The following is a 25,713-nucleotide window of genomic DNA, read 5'->3' as shown; positions in this document are numbered from 1 at the left end:
TTCACCATGGAATTACATCTTTAATATACTTGGAATTACATCTTTAATATACTTATCCTTCCAGAATATTTTAATACATAGCTTTAAAAAATATCTAACAAAGAGAACATGTTTTAGCCCTTTCTTTCTCTTTCTGACTTGAAAACGTTCTCATGAAGGATGTGTTGTCATAATATACATTCCGAACATTAGTTTCTTATTTGCCTGATGTTTGCCATATTCTTGTCCATCATAAGATTGTGTACAAGCTGATCTTAGGGTAGTGTGTATTTTTTAAAAAATAGATGGTGGTACAGAAGAAAAATGTTTCTCTCCTCCTTTCAATACTAAACCTTTTACAAGTATCTTATACTTTGGATTCTTCTTCTTCTTCTTTTTTTTCTTTTTTGGTGTGTGTGTGTGTGTGTGTGTGTGTGTGTGTGTGTGTGACATTCAGAGGGTCGGATAGCACGACAAAATAGATACTATTGGTAATTTCTGACCAATATGGTGACTGGTTATCTGTGATTGCTAGAGCCACTGGGTCAGGTCTGCATGAACTACATATACAAAATGATCGTAGTCATGTGTAACTAGCTGCCAGGAATGCACTACGGTGATGCTGTCCTTTTCATTAGGCGTATTTAGTGGAATCATTCTCATTCTCTACCTCTGGAAATCATTTTAAGAAAAAGCAATTGGGCAAGCAAATAAAAATAAATTAAGTTCTGGGGCACCTGGGTGGCTCAGTGGTCAAGCGTCTGCCTTTGGCTTAGGTCGTCGTGATCCCCGGGTCCTGGGATCAAGTGCTGCATCGAGCTCCCTGTGGGGATCCTGCTTCTCCCTTTGCCTATGTCTCTGCCTCTCTCTGTGTGTCTCTCATGAACAAATAAATAAAATCTTAAAAAAAAATTAAGTTCTTGCCCTGTCACTGTGCTTAAGTGTTCAGATCTGAATGTGTAATGCTTGGTAATTATGATCCAAGTGGATCCTTTTGGGATAATTTCCTATAGCCACTGCTGCACAACTGGTGTTCATCACAATTAAATATGAGAGATGGGGAGTGAATATTTGAAGGGATGAATACTTACTTTCAATTTTTGGAAGGGGAGGAAAGGGCATGGAGTGGAAAAATGCCGAGAGAGGAAAATGCTTAGAGTCTATTTCTTTACTAAAGATGAACTCAAAAATGGACAGATAGGGGCGCCTGGGTGGCTCAGTCGGTTAAGTTTCTGACTCTCCTTTTTGGCTTAGGTCATGATCTCAGGGTCCTGGGATCAAGGCCAGCCTCGGGCTCTGTGTTCAGTGTGGAGACTGCTTCAGATTCTTTCTCCCTCTCCCTCTGCCTCCCACCCCCCCACTTTCTGTCAAATAAATAAAAATCTTTAAAAAAATAGATAAAAAGGTCAAGCAATCAAGAGTTCACCAAAGAAATATTGGTCTAAAATATTCACAATTATTTGGGAAGAGGGAAGAAGAGTCTGCTGTTTTCAAAATAAGGACTAAGTACAAAGTGCCATAGAAGCACAGGAGTCCCTCTGACAATGGGAATCTGAACTGCTGCGTCCTGTAATCTCGCTCTTAATGCCCACTTCTATTCCTCCTGCTACTGTGGTATCATAGTTGCTGGGTTGCTGACGCTTGTGTCTTGTTATCCAAAAGACCACATGTGATTAGTCAGTTTATTGTCATCTATTAATAAGTACTCAAACTTCTAAGCTTTCTGTTCTGACAGTGTCAGCTCCCGGCACCTGGTGGCACAGCTGGGACAAGTTCAGGGCAGCGAGTGTCACCAGAGCACCTTCAGTGCCAGATGGTTTGCTGCCCAACCCTTCCACACTTTTAAGTGTATCCCCCCAAGCAGTCATAGTAAACTTCTTAAAAAATGAGATACTGCATCTTCTAATATTTAACATGAAACATTAATCCTTCTAACCTGAAATAATAATGGTAGCCTCCCAAAAGGCTTTATCTTTAAAAACAAAACAAAACAAAACAAAGATTTATTTATTTATTTATTTTTGGGGGGAGAGGAGGAGGAAAGAGAGAGAGAATCTCAAGAAGATTCCCCTGCTGCACACGGAGGCTATGCGGGGCTCATTCTCATGACCCTGAGATCACGACCTGAGCTGAAATCAAGAGTCATTGCTTAACCAACTGAGACCCCCTGTCACCCTAAAAAGCCCTGTTCTTTATCATTACATAATCTCCTCTTTCAATTTAGGTCATTCCCGTGTGACAAGCAGCAATACAATTCTCATTGTTGCTTCAGTATTTTTTCCCAGAGACTCCTTTCCTTCTCTGATATATTCAATAATATTAATATTTAATCCATTAATGCCAAAATGAAAATATACTGCATGCTTTATTTACCACAAAATGTAGCATCTGTCCTCTTCTCCTTTTCCCCCAGCCCTAAAATTTCCTAGTTATAATGTCTGGTTACAGTTGGGTCTTTCATATGCTTTTCATTTTGAAATATGAAATAACCCAAAGCTAAGTACACCTTGCTGGTATTACTTTCCCTCTGTCTCTGTCATTCTTTTATTGTAGGTGAGGAGAGAGCAAATTATTCAAATCTTTGTAAAGAAATAAATTCTATTTATATGATGGTAATTTTCCATCGTAATGTTTTAAAATCCATCATTGTCTTGTATTAAAGAAACAACCTTTCCATTTCACAGACTAGCAAGCAATTCAGGACCAAGAACATTCTGTGACCTGCTTCAAGTAGCATGACCATCACCCAAATAGCACGAGCATTCCTGCTTTCATGCTGGGTTTCCTTCCAATAGAGGGAATTCTGTTGATGGCAATTATCCAAGCGGACATTTGTATTTGGGATACGTAAATGCTCAAGTAACACTTATTGAATATTGAATGTTTCTTAACCATAATGGTTCTCAGCTGATTAAAATAGATCAAACAAAAATTTAAAAAATAACAAATTGGAAATATATCCATTTTACTATATCCTGAAGTATTTATTGAGCCAAAACTCAGTGAATACCCACTATCTGCTAAGATCTCTGTTGAGTGTAGAAACCAAAAGATACTTAGACATCCTCCTTGACATTGAAGAATTCACCAATTAATTACTGCAGAAAAAATTTTATACTGCAGTGTGATCAATGGTATAACAGATAAAAGAATCAACTGTAGTGCAAACAGAAGAAAAAGGCCCTAAAAGAGAAATTTTCATGAATTTCCAATTTAAGTTTAAGCCTGAAGGACAAGGAAAGTTTCTCCAGGCTCAGATGGGACAGGGGGAGGGAGATGGTAAAGATATTTCATAATACCAGACACTACCAGTGCTTATTAAGTATAGATTGAGTGAATACACAAATGGAAGGATAAACTGACTATAGACAGTGTTGTGCTGGTAAATCAGCTCTCTGGAGGGAAATAAAAATCCTGATACATAGCAAATGTTGATTTATGGGGAGTAAATACTCCCACCATGGCCAATTTCCAACTACCAACATGACTTTACTGATAGAGGGAAATATGCAAATAGAGGGAAATATGCAAATTTGGTACTTGCTAGTGTGAGTATAGAGCCAGTATGAGCCAATTCCACTCCACTGTTGACTCTAGAGCACTCTATAAGTGCTCTATAAGACGCTGTATAGGAGCACTCTATAAGGAACCTATAAATGAATGAATGAACGAACTACTTGATTCCAGGCCTGGGACCAATATGGTCAAAGGCACAGAGATTTGAGTATTCGTCACCCTCTCAATTAATAAGAAACCCTGTGAGGTGTATCAGGAGCAGAGAGTGAATGAGGAGCCGGGATGGATCCAGAATGCAGACTCTAGGGCATGACTTTACTCAAAGGGTAGTAGGGCATCATCAAAGCTTTCAAAGGGGCAGAGTACCATGACTAGATCTATATTTTAGATGTGCCTTTAGCAGTAATTCCATTAAGACCATCTTTGCTTGCCTCAAAGTATGAACCCAAATGTGAATGGTTAAACCCTTACAAAAATTCTAGTATGTGGAACAGCTAAAGTCTTCCTTCTAATGAAACATAAGTGTAAGAAATCCTTCAAAGTTCATACTATGCTGTTGGAAATTGTTTCTTTATTCAATCAAAAGAAGACCTAATGAGGCTTGAAGTCAACCAACAGAGGAAGCACAGCATACACGTGAACTCAAATGTAAAGAAATAGAGTAAAGGAGAAAAACGGATTTTATGATGTCTGACTGGCTAAGTCACACAGGATACAAAGAAAACACTTTGAAAGGCTGCCACGACACTCAACCCTCTTCCACCCTGTAGACGGTTTATGTCTCAGAAGTTTGGGCTTGTACATGTACATCACCCCAAATTGATGACTTTACTCTTTGAAACCAGCAGGTGCTTTTCTAAACCAGAAACCTTAACCGTGAATACGTCATCTCACCTAGAGATGTTGTCAGGGGAGCAGGCTGAGATGCTGGTCTCCATGCTATCGGAGCTGTCTAGGCTCAAAGTATCAAAGGCCTGGTCCTTGTAGCTGTGATCAGGGTAGTGGAAACTGTTCAAGTAGACGTTTGATTCAGATGCCGTGCGGTTGTAAAATTCAGATTTCTGCCTTTGTCCTTCACTCATCTGTTGGTGATTATACCCTAAGGAAAGAGCCATAAATATGTTAGTATGTTTCACTTTCTAGCCTTAGATCTTCTGAGGCTCAAATGGGCAACCCGAAACATCTGCCTGTGAAACATGGACCTTGGTCTAATTTGTTCTGAAGCCAAGAAGATCAAAGACACAGCATCATGCTCAGTGCAAGCAAGAGTTTCAAACAAGTGGTCTTAGGAGTGATCTTTTTAGTCAGCGGATCACCTCCCACTTTCCTTTGCCATTCCCACATCTCAGTACAACTGAGAAGAATACATCAGCGCACACTAAAACGACAAAGCAAAACCAGGACAAAACAGAATCACAACTGAAGGCCCTGTATCTTCTGAAAGTAGCTGGGTTCAAGTGAAGCAAGATGACTCCTGGTGACAACCAACAGAAGGGTCTTAGGGCAGCTACTCCTTCAGCAGGATGTAAATTTAAAGAACACTTGATTTGGTCATAAAATAGCAGGTGGACCATCTAGGTACAGAATTTAAGAATCTTCTATCTCGCTTATATTATCACTAACACTTTTAATCTGGTAAAAATCCAAACTGCACATTTTTCTCATTCTTTTTTCAATTTTCCTTGTCCATCCATTATTTCAAACATTTAGAGTCAACAATCCTCCCAATGGGCACCCTCCTCCTAAATACCGTACACAGAACTCTCTTCTTTTTCCACCTTAGCTGTCAGCCCTCAGCTAGTTGTTGGTAGCCAATCACAGGAAAATGTAGAACTCACATCAACAGCAGCAAAAATATTGTTGCTATGGCTTGCTCTCTCTGGTGGCTGATTTGAGGCAATGCAAATTGATTTCTTCTCCCTTTCAATTCTCTATTTACCTTACCTGCAGGAAACAGGGCAGGATTCCTGCTAAACCAATTCCTCAAATCACTAAAAAGACCTTCCTCTACAGTCATTTTGCAATCTCTTTCCCCCTCATCAAATTTATTACCATATCCATTAAGAGTCTATGGTTGGACCATTTGAATTTCACCTCTCTCCTTGCACTCTACCTACCTTCAATGAGGCTTTTAATCCGCAATGCAATGGCCAAAAAAGCAGGCAGAGGGTGAAAGGAGGACAATGATTCCAAACAGCTCCCTCAGCCGTCATTTGAGCATTCCCATTCAAAAACAGAAGCCACATCCACGAGGCTTTCACAAACCATCAGACACCAAAAGTTTCTGTAAAGTGATTTTAGTTCCACAGGGAGCTTGCACGCCAAGCTATTTGGATTCGTTTTAAATATCAAAGTGAAAATACTTCAGTTCAGATGAGAGCATTTCTGGGGAAGTAAGTTTCCTTAATATAAGCTGTAATTATAAATTACAGATACACACACACAAAAGCCACATTATCACTTGGCTAAGGGAAGATGCAACACAAAGAAGCATACCATGATACTTAAGATAAAATGCCATTAATCGTGATTAATGCAGAAAGCATTAAGTGAAGCCAGTGCATTCATAAGCGTGGAGCTTGTGCCTTTAAAAAAAAATCATTACTCAAATATTTACCTTTGATACTTGAACTTTTGGAATTACTAATTGCTCCTTTTAAATTGTTTCCAGTTATTATGAAAAGGAGGGGGACAGAAAAAAAAAACACCAAAAATTATTTGAAAAAGTCACACATGCATCTTTCCCTATGCTTTCAAAAAAGGCTTATTGGCAAAGAAAATTTCAACATTGGCACGGACTATGCGAAAGATGTTTCCTTGTGTTAGTATGAAAACCAAATCCCTAAAAGACAGCCACGTAATTTAAAACATATGAGAATTATCTCCTTGACACCACCATGTGCCACAACCTCCTCTTGGCCTTCAGTTTTTCATAACCAGGAAAGGTAAATCCCTATAATGCAACCAACACCTTCTTGGAAAAGCAGAAGATGGTGTGTCCTGATCCTTCTATCTTCCACGATTTTTTTAAAGCATTGCAGAATAAGAAAATGAACTTACAATCTTCAGGGGAAGTAAAGAGTACACTAAAATGACTCAAAAATTTCAGATGTGGGCACGGGGACCAGCTGTGTCACTGTGTACGGTGCTGAGGACTGTGAACATAAATACCCCAGATCACCCCACCAGTTATCCAAGTTTGGTGGATCATTCTGATGGTAGGATGAGTACCTAGATTTTCACGACAATTTAAGTGAAAGATCCTGCTGCTAATGAGCATATATTTCCCAGTGCAGGACTTTTGTTTTCTGTGGATCCAAGGTGAGTGGAAATGTTCTACCTCATGGAGAGGCTCATTTCTCCAAAAGGGCAACACTTTACACTGAACTCAACTATCACCTGGCTTAGCCTCCTCCCTCCTGACCAATTTCAAAAAAATTCAGTTACCTCTGCAGTCACAAATAAAGGCCTGGAACTCTTCCCTGTGATCCTGGAATTGCACCAGTGTGTGTCCAAAGAGCTGGTTTTGGGACTCGGGCTCTGGCCTGCCTGTCCAAAGGTACAGGCACTTCTGGCAGAGGAAACACCCCAGAAGAACAGCAAACCAAGGAGGATATTCTGGTAGGAGGTCCAAGAGGAACTGCTCGTGCAGCTAGGTAGCTCCAGAACAGGTGCAAGCTATACCAGGGAGGGGGACACACGTGTCCTGGTCACCACAGGATCCCCTTCTACTTAGCATAGGGATGTCATGAACTAAAGAGCCACCAAATCAATTCATTTTCTCATCTGTAATTTCCAGGTTTAGTAGTGGCTAAATAAGGAAGTGGGATGCATCTACTGTCTCGGGTAGGGGCAAAGTAAGTGCATTGGGAACAATTCGACTTTCCCAATCCCTGAGACTACTTCTGTTTTTGTTTTTAAATTATGTAGCAAGAAAACATTCAGCAGTGGAACAGCAACTAAAAAGCAAAAAGGGGCCTTTCAAATGCTCTAAATCCTTTCTCTCTACACAGAAATAGCCACCTGAGGGGAAGTTACAAGGTTTGTAAAGTGAGACCTGACAATATCTGAGGCTATGGCTAAGCATAGCACATGCAAGGAACCCAACTCAACTCTCTTCACTGCCCAAGAGAGCCAGAAGAATGGATGTGCAAGGTCCTTTCTTCTTTCCTCTTTCTTCTTTCTTCTTCTTCTTCTTCTTCTTCTTCTTCTTCTTCTTCTTCTTCTCCTTCTCCTTTTCCTTCTTCTTCTTCTTCCTCCTCCTCCTCTTCCTCTCCTTCTCCTTCCTCTTCCTTCTCCTCCTCTCCTCCTCCTCCTCCTCCTTCTCCTCCTCTTTCTTCTTCTCCATGCCTATCTATTAATTCTGCCCACTTACACTTAAAAACTTCTTTGTGATTTAACCATTGTACCATTGCGGGATCTATAGTTTTGCCAATATTTTCCAAATGTGTGTTGTTTCCTTCCTTCCTTCCTTTTTTTTTTTTTTCTAAAGAGAGGGAGAGGGGGCACAGTAGAGGGAGAGGGAGAGAGAGAGAATCTTAAGCAGACTCCATGCCCAGTGCAAGCCCAACTCAGGGCTCAATCCCACAGTCCTGGGATCAGGACCTGAGCAGATATCAAGAGACAGATGCTTAACCAACTGAACCACCCAAGTGCCCTGTGATGTATACTTTAAATGGTTATCTGGGATTAATATAGAAAATGAAATGACTTAAAACTATGACTTGGGTTTAGGGGGATACAATTACACAGATACCTAGTGATGTTGAATATTTTTTGTGTGTGTGTGTGTGTCTGCAGCAATGTCCACAATAGCCAAACTATGGAAAGAGCCCAGATGTCCCTTAACAGATAAATGAGTAAAGAAGATATGGTATATGTATATAACAGAAAACAACTCAGCCATCAAAAAAAAAAAAATGAAATCTTGCCATTTGCAACAACGTGGATGGAACTAGAGGGTATTATGCTAAGTGAAATAAGTCAGTCAGAGAAAGGCAATTATCATATGATTTCACTCATATGTGGAATTTAAGAAACCTAACAGAGGACCATAGGGGAAAAGAGGAAAAAGTAAAACAAGACGAAATCAGAGAGGGCGACAAACCATAAGAGGCATTTAATCATAGGGAACAAACTGAGGGTCACTGGAGGGGTGGGGTGGGGGGATGGGGAAACTGGGGTGATGGACATTAAGGAGAGCATGTGACATAATGAGCACTGGGTGTTATATAAGAACAATGAATCACGGCCCTCTACCTCTGAAACTAATAATACGTTATATGATAATTAATTGAATTTAAGTTAAAAAAATACAAATTTTTAAAAAAAGGATAAAATTCATCAGTATTTCTGACAAGTTAGCCTATCATAGCTCACCTGCTGAGAAATTCATTCTTCCTAAACATAGTCCACAGCCGGGAGACGAAGATACAGGACGAGTCATGAATGAAGGAGGGGAATGATGGAGAAAGGGAGAAAGAGACAAGATCAAAAAGGATGACAGGGGACAGGAAAAATATACACTTCCAACATGCCATCTTTGACAGCGTTAGTCACAACACCAGATTAACAAGGCAAGATGGATTCACATTTCTAGATTAAATCTGAGTTTACAGAGAAGAACTCAAGAAGTTAAAAAATAATCTTATGATACATACATACATACAGTTAGTCAACATTTTGAAAACAACATCTTTACACATATTTGCCAACTAGAAAACAGGGAGAATAAAAACGAGATCATAGCGATAAAACAATTCTTTGTGCCAAGCAGATAGCAATAATTTTTAAGCGCTAGGGTTTATAAAATGCCATTCAATTATCTGAAGCACTGTCCATCAAATTTTATGACCAGTCTGTCCTCTGATACCCTGTGTCTCCATCACCTGGCCACACTAATAAGCACCTCATTTATTCAAGCCAGTCAGGTAAAGTGGTCTTCACCGGGCTCAAGGTCTTTCTTCTAAAATAGGCTTAAATGGATGCATATGTGGGAGTGTCCTAAACTGTCCCCTCCTCCCCTGTACCCAGCCTTATTTATACCTGGAGAGAAACATCGTGTTTTACATTTAGCCTACATACATGACAATGCCTACTCTTATCTTTATCTAAATTCTGGGTCTTACAAAACCATGCTTTCCCGGCACTCTTGTTTCCGGCATGGTCTGTTGTAATAAAAAAACAAAAAACAAAAAAAAAAAAACAAAGGGGCTCATGCAGCTGCTTGTGAATGAACAGCTGCACTCAGGATTGAGTTTCTAGCAAATGTGCAACAATTTCTCTCTATTGTGTAAAAGGAATGATTAGACTAAAAATCCACTATTTTCAAATCTGATCATTTCTTAAAGATGACTGAACAATGACCTGTCCCCATTTGCTGGAAACAAAAACACCACACAAGGGAGGTTGCCATACCTTTCTTGGACTTTCCTGCATTTAACAGAAGACAAAAGGACAAAGATTTCATTCATTCTAGAGCTTACAAAGGAACAGTTCACAAGTTGTACAAAAGCCAATAACCATTACAACTTTAAGAGCTGAGCTCCTGGGCTCTCTGCTTTAAACTCTGCTCTCAAAGATCTTTGTTTGCATGATTCACATTGTCAGTTCTATGAAAACAGTGCTGACGGAAGGAAGGCTTATACTTACACCATTGTCCTTGACGTATCCATTATGGACAAGCAGCAAAAAAAACAGTTTGTTTAAGTTAATTGTGTAAGTCCCTCCTACATGATAAGATCTATTACATTTGAGTTCATGAAAATGTGTTGGGTCCAATTTTTTCAAATCCATGGAATTTTACTTGCATTTGCTATTTTAGTGAAGCCAGTAATATGTTCGTGAAACAATTCGAAATGCAATAATGATTCAACCCTCCTGGTCTTTGTATGGGGTCCCCCCCTTTGTATGACCCCCACCTGTATGGGGTCAGTAGAAAATCCTGCCAATGTTTCCATCTATTGTGGCTCTGAAAACAGCAGTCCCTGGCCCCTCCTCCTCTGGCTTCACAAGACACCTCATCTCTGCTTGGACCAACACACAACATGATGGTTCTCTGTTTCCTCAGAAGCTACCTCATCAGGACCACATGAAACTCTTTAAGAAGTGCACTTGAGAGCTGCAGCAAGAAAGAATGGAGCAGCAATTTTCCCAGATATACAAAGGTGAAGTCCATCAGTGAAGAATCAGAGCAGAAAGATAGCTCAAAGTCAATGGATCTTGCAGAGTACATCCCTAATGGACCTAAGGGAATTGGCTCACATTTCCTCTATGAATCTAACATGGGAATTCCCATTACGTGTTGGGCAAAAAGAGATTAGAAAAATAAAGATTGAACATCCTTCAGTTTCACAATTCTCGTAAGAATCCTCTTACAGGATAATGTTAATAGCTCTCAAATTCACAAATCTCTCCATTTAGCACAAAGTTCTAGTTTTTCTTACTCATTAAGAAAATACTCTTGACATAAAATATGGTCTTGTGGCCAACTCAAACTTTGAAATCTTCACCCAGTGGGAAAAACCCATTCAAAAAGTCTAAAAATATCACAGAAAAATACTTTAACAGAAAATAGACTTGACCCACAAGTGAACAATGATAAATGAGAGCCAAAATATCAAGACTGATGTATTTTTATTATTCATAAATCATAAGAGATATTTTAGCATATTGATAAATTATAAGATATATTTTAGCTTAAGAAATTATAGTAAAGAAAATAAAAGCAGAGTTCAATCAACTGTATATGATTCACATATTAACATTATAAACCTCTCATGCATTATAAATGTCTCTTATGAATACTACAGCCTCCATGAGCTCTTAAATCACTTCTGGTAATATTCAAAATCCTCATCCAAGTGAGATATATATATATATATATATATATATATATATATATATATATCACACATACATACATTTTTATATTTTATATATACCAAAATTCATTCATACACACACACACACACACACATTTTTTTCTCTTCTGGGGAGAAGGGCAGGAAACTAGTGTTTATCCCCTGGTACCACTGGCAGAAGGGCTGAGTAGTCAGAACTGAATCCCAAGGGTGGGCGGTGGGGGTGAATGGGTGACGGGCACTGAGGGGGGCACTTGACGGGATGAGCACTGGGTGTTATTCTGTATGTTGGCAAATTGAACACCAATAAAAAATAAATTTATTATTAAAAAAAAAAAGAACTGAATCCCAGCCTGCTTGGAAGGAAGGGTTTCAATCCCACTAATGCATGAATGCATTTAGAACCCAAATGCCCACTACTCCATCAGCATCCCCCTTTATATCCTGGGCACTCCTCCATCATGGCATTTACCACATTTCATTTAAATAATCTATTACGTGTCTTCCTTCCTCACTAGAGTATAAGCATGTCAGGGGTGAGGACTGTGTCATTCATTTTCATTCTTGGTCTCTAGCACCATGCCTGCTCAAAAGTTAAGGCTCATATAAATTATTGACGTAAATGACTGTGTTGACACAACTCTAATCCTCTCAAGGAGAAACTCACCTCTGGAACTGCATTATAGTAATTTCTCCTAGCCCCACAAAGACTATTTGACAGCCCTATTATAAATGTAATGTATTATTACAAAGAGGTAAAAGATGCCGAGAATCAAAGTCTATCTGAAACCCAACAACCACATAGAATAAAAGTTCAGGCCACATTAGAAGCCCACAGGGGATACTGCCTTGGGCCACTAGTGTTCTACTGACTATGGCAGCTCAATGACTCTTCTGCGTATGTTTCAACAGTGGCTCAGCCACAGACCACATAAGTGGCTTTAGTTAAGTGCCCTGGTGATCTCTGGATTTGCTTGGTCTCTTTTCTTTCTACCAAATGGGAAGGTTAGTAATTCCCTGGGGGCTTTCCTGGTTTGAGAATTCTATTGAATTTATAAAGTACAATGCGTATGTTTAAAAGCTGCCAGCCATACATATATTAGAAAAAGTTACCTTAGAATAGCAATAATGAGATCTAGATCCTTCCTCAAAGAAGACTCGTTAAGAACAAAACTGAGGATTTTGGTTGTTCCCTCCCTAATGATCCCCAACCCTGTTCTTGAGCTCTCTCCCTGAGAATTCTAATGCTTAACCACAGACATGATGTTTGACTTAAAAGGTACCTACCTCTGAGCATCCTCCGAGAGTCTGAGTCTTTGGTCATGGTTGCCAGGGAGTGAGGGAGTACACTGCCGCAGCTGTTGCTCTGTCCCAGGGGCAGGTGAGCCTGTGAGAACCGGGAGGAAATATCTCAGGCAAACTGCAGACCACATGGTCCTCCAGGATGGGGCCACATCCCCATTTCCATAGCACCGGTGTAAGCCCAGAGGGCAGGGAAGATAAGAAGGAGGAATGAAGGCGTCCCATTTATGCATGCTAAGTGGCAAAGGCCAGTCATGGGCCCTTCCAAGGAGCTGCACAGCAGGTTCAACACCACAGCAATCTCTCCAGTGGCAGCAATTCCAAAAAAAGAAGACAGATGGGGAAACGCTGTCCAAAATCACCCTTAGAGAACAACTAACGATCTTCATGCGTAAGGAGCAAAGGGCAGATGCAGGTACAAGAATGCATGCATATCATGCACAAGGAAAAGAAGAGCTGTATTTGTTACAAGTGTACCAATTTCCATCTCCCCCTGAAGACTGGAGGGACCGATGACCTACCCTAGTGGGCTTAGCACTTTTTAAGATAGAAAATCCTTAGTGTGACATAGACTTGAAATACCAGTTTATAAAATAGATTAAAACAAAGTGACTCTGATTAAGGACAGGGGAAGGGCCCCAAAGCCTGGCCCATGCAGAACCTCCTTCTCATTTGCCTCTCCCTCTCTTTCTGCAGTGACACCCTGGCCATGTCAGGAAAACATGAGTGAGGACTCAAGTGTCACACGTAGGTTCATAGTCCAGCTTCACTGCTAACCAGCTGAAGGCACTTGGGCTAGTTGCTTAGCTTCTTTACACCTCGCTTTGTTCATCTGTACAATGTGGAAAATAACGAGAACCTCTACTGAATAGCGTTGCTGGATTTTAAAATGAGAAAATCTATACAAAGAGCTTAGTCCAGGAACAGGCTTATAGAGACAACTCTCAATTCTTATTCCTGGAATCCAGAGTTTATATTCCCCAATTTCCAGATCTGGGAGGCAGTCTTGGGAATCTGTCATGTAGGTGAACACTATCCACCATTTGTGTGGTGGTGGGAGAAAATACCCAGGACCAGGTCCTTCAGTCCCAGAGCGTACAATTCCAAATGCCTTCCGAATACAATAGAGTCATACATCTGCCCAACAAGCCAACTTGATGGTTTATTATTCAGCACTTTTTTAAAGAGCCTTTGCTCGTTGGCCAACATTAGGACAAGACTCACTGAATGCAAAGCCCCTGGTTCACCCCACGTCCTACCTTTGGGGTGGTGCTTCTCCCCATAGTAGCACTGCTGAAATGTGGGGATATGGAAGGTGTGGTTTTCTTTCGAGGCAAAGTGTCACTCAGATAGAGGCCTTCTTTATGCTGTTTTTTCCTTTCTTCCAGACTTCTAAAATGCTTTAAATGCAAATGTAAAGCAGAATAGCAAAACTTGACTAATTGAAACAGGTCACTGAAGAAATTAAGAAGTATGCATTTACAAAGAAGTTTTGGAATTTTAACACAGAATTTAAAAAAAATCAACTTATACTTGTGTTCACTAATAGACTAGGGCTAGCATTTGGTAAGATACATAGACACTGGAAGAATTTACTACTGAACCTAGAAACTTAAAAAAATCCACCTTTCACTTTCATAGTGCCTGCTGCCTTGGGGCCTCAGGACAACTTACAAATTATTATGATGGTCGCCATGTGGATGGCGGAACAGCCAGTGGACAAAGCAAGTAAGCAGTTTCTCCCCTTGTCTGTCTGGACAGTTTTGTATGATGGCACAGATCCCAGTGTGAGGAGAACAAGGAAGGGAGAAGGGAGAAGATGGAGAGAAAGAGCGAGTAAACAGGGAAGTTGTTTTAAAGTTGGAATAATATTTTAATTACATATAAACACTCCAAATCCATATAACGTTTAAGGTTACTCTTTTATTTAAAAAGATCTTACCCAAGAAATCCCTACAGTAACCCCTTATATTTAAAAATCCTCTGGTTGATCATTTCTTTCTTATTTTTTTTTCAGATTCCTTAGGCAACATTTTTGCCAACTTGAAATTTGTCCAAATTTTTCTTAGCCTCTTCCCAAAATGCCTTGAGTAGCAATTTCCTAATTAGAGGTTCTTAGGGTTTGATCACTTTTTTTATAAGCTCAGGTTGTTGAAATACATCAAAATTAATGCAGATTTGAATTAGCAAATTTATGATCTTTAAACATGCCAATCATGAAATATATCTAAATTTTAACTTTATAATTATCTATTTATAGTAGTTAATATTTATTAGCCTAAAAGTAGCAAAGAGATATAGTCCTTTAATAAAAGGTAAAAGGCAGTAAAGATAACTTCAAGAAATGTAATGGCTGGGCACAGCAAACCAGGGCTCATCAAATTTGGGGATCCAGTCACTAGGACTCCTTACCATCTTCTGGGGCCAAATTCATATAACGTCTGATTATAGTTGAAAGGAAACCTCAAAACAGACTTTTTGAATACCCAAGCATGATTATGCACTAGATATACTAAAAGAAGGTTGACATTCATAATAATGAATTTTTTATTTAAAAGATATGATCAGTAAAAATTTCTATGAACCAAATGCATTCTTCGTGGTGTGACCCTGGACAAGCTATTTACCTCTGCTAAGCCTCAGTTCCCTAAATGTCAATAAGGAGTTAATTCCTATTTCTCAGGACTAGTAGACGGAAGAAATGAGATATTTATTTGTAAAATGTCTAGCACATTTTGACACATAGCAAGGGTATGATGTCCATTATTATGATTTCAGTAAGTTTGTAAGGAAAATATTTTGCATTGACACAGCAACTTTTTATACTATGGATTTAATGGATATAATTATTATCATTTTGAAAACTACCTGAGACAAGTTGCAATATTTGGATTGAATGGGAACTGAAGCATGAAGACGTGAAACGTATCTAGCTCCAATATGTCAAAAGTCAAGAGGGGACAATCAAGGTGTCAAAGTTTAGAACAATCCCAACACTCTTAAAAAATACTAAATGTCCTTAAAAAAATGTAAGAACAAAAACCAACCAGATAAAAGAAAACCTAGCAAAGGAATATGTTACTTTTCTTTTTTTAAAAATACTTTTGGAAAAGTGGAAGGCAAGATTCCACATTACTGACTTTGTTGTCAAGGTCAAAATCTCAGACTCTGAACACCAGTGCCTAAGTTACCTGTTGCTCCTGCTGCTGTTGCTGCATTCTGTGTTTCTTAGCTGGTAGAGGAGGAGGTGTGTCATTTAAAGGGAAAGGATCAACAGTCGGAGCCAGGACTTCCGGCCAAGGGGCTGATGGAAGTTGAGTGATAGGATGAGGAGAGAGGGTGGAAGGAAACATAAATCCAGAACAGACAGGTGATCTTTGCTTTATAGGAGAAAGAAAAAGTATGCACGTGTCCATATGAAATGAAAGAATAAGACAAAGAAATGAAATCGATAATCTCATTATTCTGTTTTCTTGTATTTTAATCACAAAGTCACAAATGATGGCCAGGAGCTTTCAATTTAGCCTCTTGTTAAAATTCCACTCTGGGAGCAACTTGGATCAGTTCTAAGGTGTTTTAATTTACTACTCGCTGCCCCTTCCCAGATGTTCTAAAAAGGCATAACATTAAAAAAAAAATCCATACCACAAACATAAAACAAAATCAAACTGGAAAAATGATTCAAACTAACAGTTTAAGAAAGGCTTTTTGGTTTCTATGAAAACGAGGTCAGGTCAGAGTGCTAAGATCTAGAGCTTATTGTCTTGAACTTAATTCTCTTGGCACTCCACTCTGCACCACCTATTTCATGATTTCCAATATGACAATCCATAGAACAGTGTCCCAGGTTGGTATGTTTTTCATACTCAGCATCACTCTGGCCTACTGGTCAACCAGACATATATGGGTCACACACATCTTCATTTTCAGGTAACCATGGGTTAATCTTTGACATGAGGAAAGCAGTGAATGAATGAAATGTCATGCCAACACACCTCTTTATTTTGTGGCTGGCTCACCAGCACAGCTGTGGTAGGCCCAGTGGCAACAGCGTCAGCGTCAGCAGGGAACTGAGTGGAAGGGGATAGATTCGTGGAATTGACACATGGCTCATTAAATTCATTTACACTGATATAGCCCTAAAAGGAGGAATTCAGAAATTAAACACAAAGAAAGCAAAAGCTGAGGCATGCGAGAGTATTAATGCTCCCAGTACAATGGAGTTAGCTTCGAGCGGCACAGCCAAATATCTGTGGAATTACCAAATGTTTCATTAAGGGAATCATCAGCAATTAAAATGGATTTACGATGCTTAATCTTGAAAAATGATATTCCAAACATTACACACAATTTGGGGGGGGGGCGGGTGAAGTAAAAGATGACTATATTATAAACAACCCCAACCTTCAATTTTAAAATATGTAGAGGTATCAGCATTCATTCTGTTGATTGAATGAGGGTATCACTATCCAACACTTAAAATAACCACACACACACAAAAATCTGAGATATAAATTTACAATGCAATCACTCACTCCATAATTCAAGAGCCTTTTCTGCAAATCCTTATTTTTAGATTTTCCTCTTTTCTTCTGTTTTCTGACAAGATAGAGTATGAGTACAAAGTGGGCTGAGGACTTCAGGTTTTTGTACTAAGAAATTTTATAAATAGTAACTTATTTGTAATGCAATCTAGTTTTTAGGTATCTCAACTAAATGAGAATAAAAGGGACACTCATCCCCTCATGAGCCTTCCCTAGTAAGACACATGTACACACACACACACACACACACACACACACACACACCAGAGGACCCCACCCCACCCCACCCCATCCAGATAGAGTTGTAGCTCGAAGCTATTTCAATTCAAGGCGGCTTCCTCAACTCTCAGCTCTACCAGAGGACAGAAAACTGCCTGTGACTTTTAAGTACAATGATGCACTTCTGGCTTCAGCTTCGAGAAAATAGCCATGAACCCAAACTTGCAAGAATCAAAACTCCTCAATTTATATTTGAGGAAAAGGCACTTGTAAATTTTCATGGAAAGTATTTATACAGGCCAGCCATAATTCTCACCACATCAACAAAACAGCAGGAAAAGCAGAATACAGAGTATAGAATAATATTCCACTTTTCAAAGTAAAACTGAGTTAAATTTAGCACTTGGATTCCTCTATTAGCCCTTCGATCCTTTAAAAAAGTGGTGCCAGGGTAGGCAAGATATCATTTTGCTGGTGAAGCAAAAATTTCAGGTAGGAAAGCAAGGTTTTCACTGGTAATTTATAATTACGACAAAGTGGAGAAAGCTAGAGTTGATTATTTATAAATTGTAGGTTTCAAAATGCTGCTGAATAGGGTATTGTACTTCCTGGCAATAGACAGCATGTAAAGTTTCAGAAAATTAAACTGAAGTCAGGGGAGTTGACAGCTGGGTTTTTGAATATCACTTTATCTTTGATAATGAAGGGGAATGAAGAGAATGACTTTTCAGGTATTCTTTTGCTCAGGTGACAGTGCAGTGCTTCAAAATCGAGATCTGATTCTTCATACTCATAGGCCACATGACCTGACTTATTGCTCAAAAATGTATGCCATTTGTCAAAAGCAGGATTTGTTTAAAAGAGTTAGATATCAATTAATCACTCCTTAGAAAAAAAGAGAGAGAGAAAGGAAGGAAGAAATAACATCTTGTGAGCCAAGTCAGCTTAGTCCATGAAGAGAACATAGCTACTCAACAAACACAAGAGTTGGAGCCATACAAATGGCAAAAAGTCAAATGGGCTTTTGGCACCAGGAAGTCTGCAAAGAAAACGAACAACTCATTAACAGAAAAGGAAAGATTTTATTCTAGAACCAACGGGTAAAAAGACCTTAGAGCCTATCTAATTCATTTGGATGCCACAGCCCTTCAAAATAGGTATGTCCTGAGTCAAACTGCACATCTTCCCTCTTAAACATGCACTATTCCCCTTCTTCACTACCTCAGGAAAAGGTCCTCGCTGGCCAGCTCTTTATTCAAACTGGAAAAATGACATCACTCCTAATACCTCCCTTAATTTACTTCATCTTCACATCCAATTTATCAGCAAGAACTGGCAACTCTTGCCTTCAAAATATATCCACATCCAGCTATTTCTCTCCATCTCTCTGCCCTTGTGTGAAGGAAAGCCGCAGGCATCTCCAGTCTACATCCTTGCAATCACCTCCTTACAGGTTCCCCTGCTTCTCATCTTACTCCTCATAATCCTATCCCGCAGCCCAGAGTGATGCTTAACAAATGGACATCAAATAATATCACCCCCCCCTGCTTAAACCCTCTCACTCAGTGACTTCCCCGGCCACATAAGATAAACCATATTTCTTTAACATGCCTCCCAAGCCCTGGTCCTTGCCCACTTCACCCACATTCTCTTCTTCCACTACACTCCATCCACTATGACCCTTTGTTCACTGAATCTGCCAGTTCCACGTTCTGAGTAATGGAGAGAAACTATGAAACTGAATGATCTAATTAAGCTCTTGTAGAAATATTTCACAAAATGCTTCCAAGATAGATGTTATTCATTCTTACTACGTGATGAGCATTTACTTCATATACCTACACACATACACACACACAATACTTCTTATATTGGAAGTCTTAACTCCACTTTTAAAAAGATATTTATAAATAAAGGTTTTTTTTTTTAATTACACAAATTTTTATGCAGAAGCAAGTTTTTCTTTAGTTTTTTGGAAAAAAAAACAAATATAAAGAAAGTTATTTTCAATTGGGAAAGATGATAGCCACACTTGTGGTGGATGCAGCATATTCTATAAACTTGCTGAATCACGATGTTGTACACCTACCTGGAACTAATGTAACACTGTGTGTCAACTATACTAAAACAGACACACACACACACACACACACACACAGCTATTTCTTTCTCACTCAGGGTTATGACTTTCCAAATTAGAGTTAAAATATTCTTCCACTATAGCAGCATAGCTCCATTAAAAGGTATTTCAGAAAGATGGATGTTTGGAATAAAGAGTGTGTGAGTGTGAGTGTTGTGTGTGTGTGTGTGTAGCTTAATGTAAATAGGATTTTCTGATTTAGGGAGGAGAATAGTAGAAATCGCTTTGCGGGAAAGAAAGAAACAGAAAAGAAAGGAAGCAGACTATCTTATCAAATGTGCATTTTCATGTGCCCTCAGACTTAGGAGAAAGAGAAAGAAAGTAAGAAAGACGGGAAGAAAGAGGGGAACTGAAAAAGGAAATGGCAGGGAGGGAATTTAAGACTAATCTTGGCGTGGATCCTAACTTGTTTGCAACTCCAAGTTAACCCACAATGTCACTGTCAAGCATAGTCTGTACCCGCTCACATGCGCGCCCGCGCGCGCACACACACACACACACACAGTGCATCTGCATTAAACACAAAAATAATCCATAAAATCCTCAAAACATAAATAAAAGGCAGGAAAACCATCACAGCATCGAATGCTTTCTAAGTCCTCCAAGTTAATGTTTTCCTATTGAGTTAATCACAAAAAACTGAGGCACATCTCTTGATTTCTAAGCTGGCATGAGTAGACATGTAAAATCATAGCTTACCTCTTTTAGAGTACTGGGGTTGACAGGAAACCCCTTCCCCCCAGAGAGGCTGGAGTATTTCTTTTCCAAATTACAAAGATTTTCCTTTTCCTGAAGAAACACAAAATCTATTAAGCTTGGTTAATCGTGGATTTCCCTAATGATTAATAACGTTGACTGTTTTATCATGTGACTTATTGACTCTTCATATATCTTCTTTGGTGAAGTGTTTGTACTCAAATCTTTGGCTTGTTTTCTCTTAATTATTTATTGTTTATTGATCATTATTGAATTGTAGCAGTTGGTAATATATTCTGCGTTTAAGTCCTTTGTCATATCCTCTTTAAGAAATCCTTGCTTGCCCCAAGGCCAGGGAAGTATACTTGCAGTCCTATATTTTCTTCTAGAAACTTCATCACTTTAATTTTTATGTTGCAGTCTACGATCTGCCTTGAATTAATTTATATGCATGGTGTGAGGACAGACGCATTAGGATTCACTTGTTTCCATGTGTCCCAGTTGATCCAGCACTATTTGTTGGAAAGACTTTCTTTTCCCTACTGGATTATCTCAGAGCCTTTTGTCAAAAAAAAAATCAATGGACGGTATATGTGTGGGTCTATTTCTGGACTTTCTGTTTAGTTCCATTGATCTTTATGTCCAGCTGTATCAGCACCACCACATCATTTTAAATACTCTAGCTTTAGAGGCAACCTTGAAATCAATTAATATAAATCCTCCAACTTGGTTCTTGTTCAAAATTATTTTGGCTATTCTATGCTCTTGGCATTTTCAGAGTTGACTCTCATTATTTGTAATTCTTATGTTCTATAAATTTGCCATGAACACTGAATTGTAATTCAGTAAATACTGAACTGTTGTTCCTGCAGGAAATACAGAAGTGGGTTACTGTGGGCTTCTGGTCAAAATAATTTCATCAGTTGATCAATACATAACTCTGCTTTATGTGTGTTTCTGTTAAAGACGGCTTATTGATATACATGGTTGATTCATAAACACTGAACTCACAGCTAAAAGCACTGTAGCTCATGCCTGAATGAAGCTTATTTAACACGTTATTTTCTCCCTGAAGCAGATCACAACCTTCCGGCCCTTAGGAACACTAGACAGTACGTTAGCACTATCTATGCTGGGAGGCATCTTAAACAGCAAAATCACCAAAAAAAAAAAAAAAAAAAAAAACCCACAAACTATGTAAAAACATATCACTAACTAGTGCACAACAAAAAGGATACTTATTTACTCTATGGGAGTTGAAACAGGAAGGTAGAGCCAACCTCAGCCAGGAATGTGCATGCTGAGACAAAATTTTTATTGCTCTACACACGTCAGTGAATTGTATGACAAGTATTGATCTGGGGGCTACAAACAAATTTTAGTGAGTAGGCAAATTCACAAATAGAGTCCATGAATAACGCAGATCAACTATAAATTTTAGCATGAACTTATCAATTTCTACAAAAAAGTCTGTTGGAATTTTTTTTTTTTTAGATTTATTTATTCATGAGAGAGAGAGAGAGAGAGTCAGAGACACAGGCAGAGGGAGAAGCAAGCTCCATGCAGGGAGCCCGACGTGGGACTCGATCCCAGGTTTCCAGGATCAGGTCCTGGGCTGAAGGTGGCGCTAAACCGCTGAGCCACCAGGGCTGCCCGTCTGTTGGAATTTTTATTGAGATTGAGATGGAGCTATAGATCAATTTGGGAAAATACAAATTGTGATTATAGATCACAATTTTTGGAAAAGAATCATATTTTATATATTTTAATGAGGAAGTGGTGTTTCTGTGATTGTGATTACTCATTTTTAAAAGTCTATCACTAAGAGATTTTTCCCATTTTTTTGCTAAAACTTTAGAAACTACTTAAATCCTCCATATTACACTATTTAATTTAAGCTGTCGCTTTGGATATCATGTGCAAAGGGTGGTGGAGAGGTTAATGGAACCAGAGTTCATTCCCAGAGCAGGAGACAGGGATGGAGAATATAAATCCATTCCAAGATTTCTAGGTGCCAAAGAAGCAGGAGGAGGGGCATTGTCAGGGATCTGTGTGGGCTACATAGACACACCTTGAATAAACTCATCATTCTAGGTAAAGGACCAATTTTCTCTCCCTTCTCAGCCTAAAAATAGCTTGGTAGCTAAGTTGAGAATATTCCAACTACAGTTCTTGTAGGTAGGATCATGGTCTAGGCTTATCCTTTAGTCCCTCATCTTTTCCCTGTATGTTATTCTGGGTCCATCTCATATTTTCAGAATCCCAAGTGTCATATCGTAGGCAGTGGCCTACACACAAGGCTCAGTTCTGAGGCTAGCCCCATCAACTTTAATTTTTGGTATCTTAGACTTGAAATTAGACCAGGCACTATGTTAGAAAACCCAGCAGGTGGGCAAAGAAAACCCTTTACATGCACGTTAGGCACTGAGCAGATAGGAACACAGTCACTTTAGTGAGGATGATCTTGCCCCCCGGCAGGGTATCTACCTAGCCAATGACGCCAAACTAAACCCAAGATGGTAACTGCCAGGATGACCCACATGCAAATAACTGGAGTTTGACACCACAGCAGCTGAGCCAAAATGTTTGACAGCAGCAATAAAAGCAAAATATGTTCCACCTATCTGATGAAAAATCTGTGTTTTCAAAAGAAGAAAATTCAAAAACGTATGTGGTTTTCATAGTTTGAATTTTCACACCATGGAAAAAGCATGAGGAAAATGTCCTTGCTTATTTTCTGAATTAGAGTGAATTGTTTGCAGAGCATCAGCTTATTAATGTGGAGAATTAAATAAAAATGTGTATTACAAAGTCTTCTTTAAATTATAATAAACTATTCACTATTAAAAGATACTTTCTTTGAAGGAAGCAACTTTGCCCAAGTTAGAACCTGAGTTCTACTACAACCAGTGCTAAAAAAGGAAATACTTACTCTTTGCAACATCATTATTAAATTATTCTTTTCTTTCACAAAATGATCTTGTTCTCTCTGAGCCTGCTGGACAATATGATTGGCTTGCTTTTTCAGTGCAGAAATTTTTTCCTGAAGAAAAAAAAAAAAAGATGATCGTATACAGAGGCACCTTAGACATTCACTGGTTTGCCAGTATGTCCTGGAAAATGGAAAAGTGTTTACAACTGGATTAGCGATGGCCACATTTTCGTTGGTGGTAGACAGTGATTATACTGAGACCTGTGAGGCAGTTTCTTTGACCTGCCAAGCTCAAGGTTTTTCTTTACCTAAGGCCAATATAGTCCACGTGGTTTAAAATCTATTTGAAGAATGCAGAAGTCAACAGGAAATCTTGTTTTAGACTTGGGAGATGCTTCATGGGAAAAATAGCAATGTAAGTTCTTATTTAAGCTGAGAGCTTAAGAAGTCACCATTTTCATTTCCCTTTCCCTCAATTTTATTGGTTTAGTACAGAGCACTGGGATGTGATTCTAAGTTTTGGAACAAGAGCTGAATTCTGGGGCTGGACATCTGGGTGGAGCCAGCGATAAGCACGGGATGCCAAGGCGCTATTCAAATGGCAATAAGCTATCAGCCAGCTTCGAGAACTAGGAGCAGTGGAAACAGAACTTCCAAAATAGATGTTGTTCACAGAATTATTCTAGATCTAGTTACTACGATGGCAAAAGCAAGTCACTTAAAACAAATATCTGAATTTCTGATTTTTCTCTCCCTTGGTTTTCACATCAATGAAAAATACCAGATTTTATTCATAAATGCACCTACAGCATTAAGTAACAATAACTGTTACACATCTCAGCTTATCTAGCTCGGAGCACCATTTGGTATGTAGATGGCAGGTGCCATAATCTGTCAAATGTGACATGTGGTGAAACACACAGATATATTCAGATATAAAGATAAGGAGACAGAGGGCTATATTAATGAGGATTACTGTCACGGAGCAAGGGGCAAATTTGGATTTTTTTTTTTTCTAATGAATAACTCCTGGCAAAAGTACCTTTCGAGTCACAATATTCCGTTGATATTCAGCTACTTCACGCAGGAGCTGTTGGGTCAGGTTCTCCTTTTCCTCATCCAGACGGCTCTCACGTTCAAGCTGCTGGAATTCTAGGTCTTCAAAGTGTTTGCTCTCCACGTCCAACAGGTCGGCGTCCTTTGGAGAAAAGGCAATGGAAACAAGACATATTGGAATGGCTGTGGCCTTCTTAGCATAAAGGAAAAATAACTAAAAGCAAACAGTCCAAAATATCTTTCTAGTTACTAAGCTGACCAGGGTTGGAAGATGATAATCCTCTCTTTTGGAGTGAAATCCCAGGGTAGTGACCATTAGAATGGAATTGAACTGGGGAAGAGAAGTATTGGTTTGACCATCAGTTTTAGACTATTCTGTGGATGTAGGAATTCTTGTTAAAACTACTAGGTGGGTGTAAAGTTGACTTTGAAGTATAAAAAGAATTCAGCAAATAACGAAACGTTATCCACTGACCAAGGTGTGACATTCTCTCTTGAGAAAACAATTTTCCAAAATTTTCAAATGAAATGAGACTTTAGTATAGAGATTAAATTTGAGATTCCAAAGTTATTGACTGTAAAAAAAAAAGACTAAAAATTTGGTACACATACAGATTAGACCTATAATATATATATATATATATATATATATATATATATATATATCATGCATGCTCAAATAATTTTATGGAAAGGAGAAGTTGCCAAAAACATTTGGCGGTTGGTATTCTTACACTGGGCTTCTGTGAATCCCTTAAAATTATTTACAAAGATTTTTGTTTTTTTATTTACAAAGATTTTTACTGGAAGAGTGGAAGCACAGCGTTCATCAGGCACAAAGGGTGACTCAAATGGTTAAGCAATGTTACTCTGGGAATAATTTGGGGACATTTAAGAAAGATCAGAAATCATAAAAATCAGATGATCTAGAACAGACATTTCCTAATCAATGAAGTGTCTGAAGACAGAAGTGAATCTGTATCTGTGCAGAGGCTGGCACATGTTGTATGAATCATTCTTGAACCTACACCAAAAAAAAAAAAACCACCTCCTTAATTTTGGAGCCTTTGACAAAACCATAAATGTGGTATGTATAGAAGATTTCAAAAAATGAATAATTTGTAAATAATCTATTGCCAAAAAGAAACAGCAGCTGGGCTATATGATTTACGACTCTACATAGGTAAAACAGCCAGAGCATGTGTTTTTTTTTTTTTCAGTCAAAACATCAGAAAGAATTGGATAAATATGATAAATGAGATTTATATCAGTTTTTAAACATACCTCCCCTTCTTTTGGTTTTTATGTGAGTGATAAATTAAGCCTTGTAATCAAATGGAATAATACATTTCTGTCTTCTGGAATGACTTACATTCTGAGGATGATTCATAGAAGGACAATTAGCTACCCTGTAATTATAAGCGGCACTATAGCAACAAGACTATGTCAACACAGTGGATTCTTAAA

The 25,713-nt window shown here is 38.7% G+C and overlaps 1 protein-coding gene and 1 long non-coding RNA gene across 19 annotated transcripts in view; one reads left to right on the top strand and one right to left on the bottom strand.

The window, feature by feature from the left end:
• The window catches only part of PHLDB2 (pleckstrin homology like domain family B member 2), a 217,085-nt gene that overhangs the window by 14,141 nt on the left and 177,231 nt on the right, over positions 1-25,713 (bottom strand). For 3 of the 13 annotated variants that reach the window (XM_038582782.1, XM_038582788.1, XM_038582789.1), the window contains 11 exons: positions 24,233-24,388; positions 23,191-23,301; positions 20,262-20,351; positions 16,655-16,798; positions 15,851-16,039; positions 13,919-14,059; positions 12,645-12,744; positions 9,913-9,927; positions 8,875-8,895; positions 6,113-6,148; positions 4,390-4,594 (listed from right to left, as the gene is read on the bottom strand). In XM_038582782.1, the coding sequence (XP_038438710.1) occupies positions 4,390-4,594; positions 6,113-6,148; positions 8,875-8,895; positions 9,913-9,927; positions 12,645-12,744; positions 13,919-14,059; positions 15,851-16,039; positions 16,655-16,798; positions 20,262-20,351; positions 23,191-23,301; positions 24,233-24,388 (1,208 nt within the window). Of the gene's footprint in view, positions 1-4,389; positions 4,595-6,112; positions 6,149-6,945; positions 7,174-8,874; positions 8,896-9,912; positions 9,928-12,644; positions 12,745-13,918; positions 14,060-15,850; positions 16,040-16,654; positions 16,799-20,261; positions 20,352-23,190; positions 23,302-24,232; positions 24,389-25,713 lie in introns of those variants that run through there. The other 10 variants (XM_038582792.1, XM_038582791.1, XM_038582785.1 and 7 more) reach the window with 9 other exon arrangements.
• LOC111093728 overlaps positions 1-25,713 on the top strand; it is a 30,642-nt gene that overhangs the window by 2,219 nt on the left and 2,710 nt on the right. The window contains exon 3 of one of the 6 annotated variants that reach the window (XR_005383308.1): positions 14,301-14,387. The exons of 1 other annotated variant lie outside the window; for it this stretch is intronic. This is a non-coding gene — a long non-coding RNA (uncharacterized LOC111093728). Of the gene's footprint in view, positions 1-755; positions 774-2,663; positions 2,806-9,845; positions 9,862-10,564; positions 10,820-14,300; positions 14,388-25,713 lie in introns of those variants that run through there. 4 more of the 6 variants (XR_005383309.1, XR_005383313.1, XR_005383311.1 and 1 more) reach the window with 4 other exon arrangements.

This window comes from Canis lupus, chromosome 33 (assembly GCF_011100685.1).
Source record: "Canis lupus familiaris isolate Mischka breed German Shepherd chromosome 33, alternate assembly UU_Cfam_GSD_1.0, whole genome shotgun sequence".
NCBI classification, from domain to species: domain Eukaryota; kingdom Metazoa; phylum Chordata; class Mammalia; order Carnivora; family Canidae; genus Canis; species Canis lupus.
This window is presented reverse-complemented; position numbering and strand designations above follow the sequence as displayed.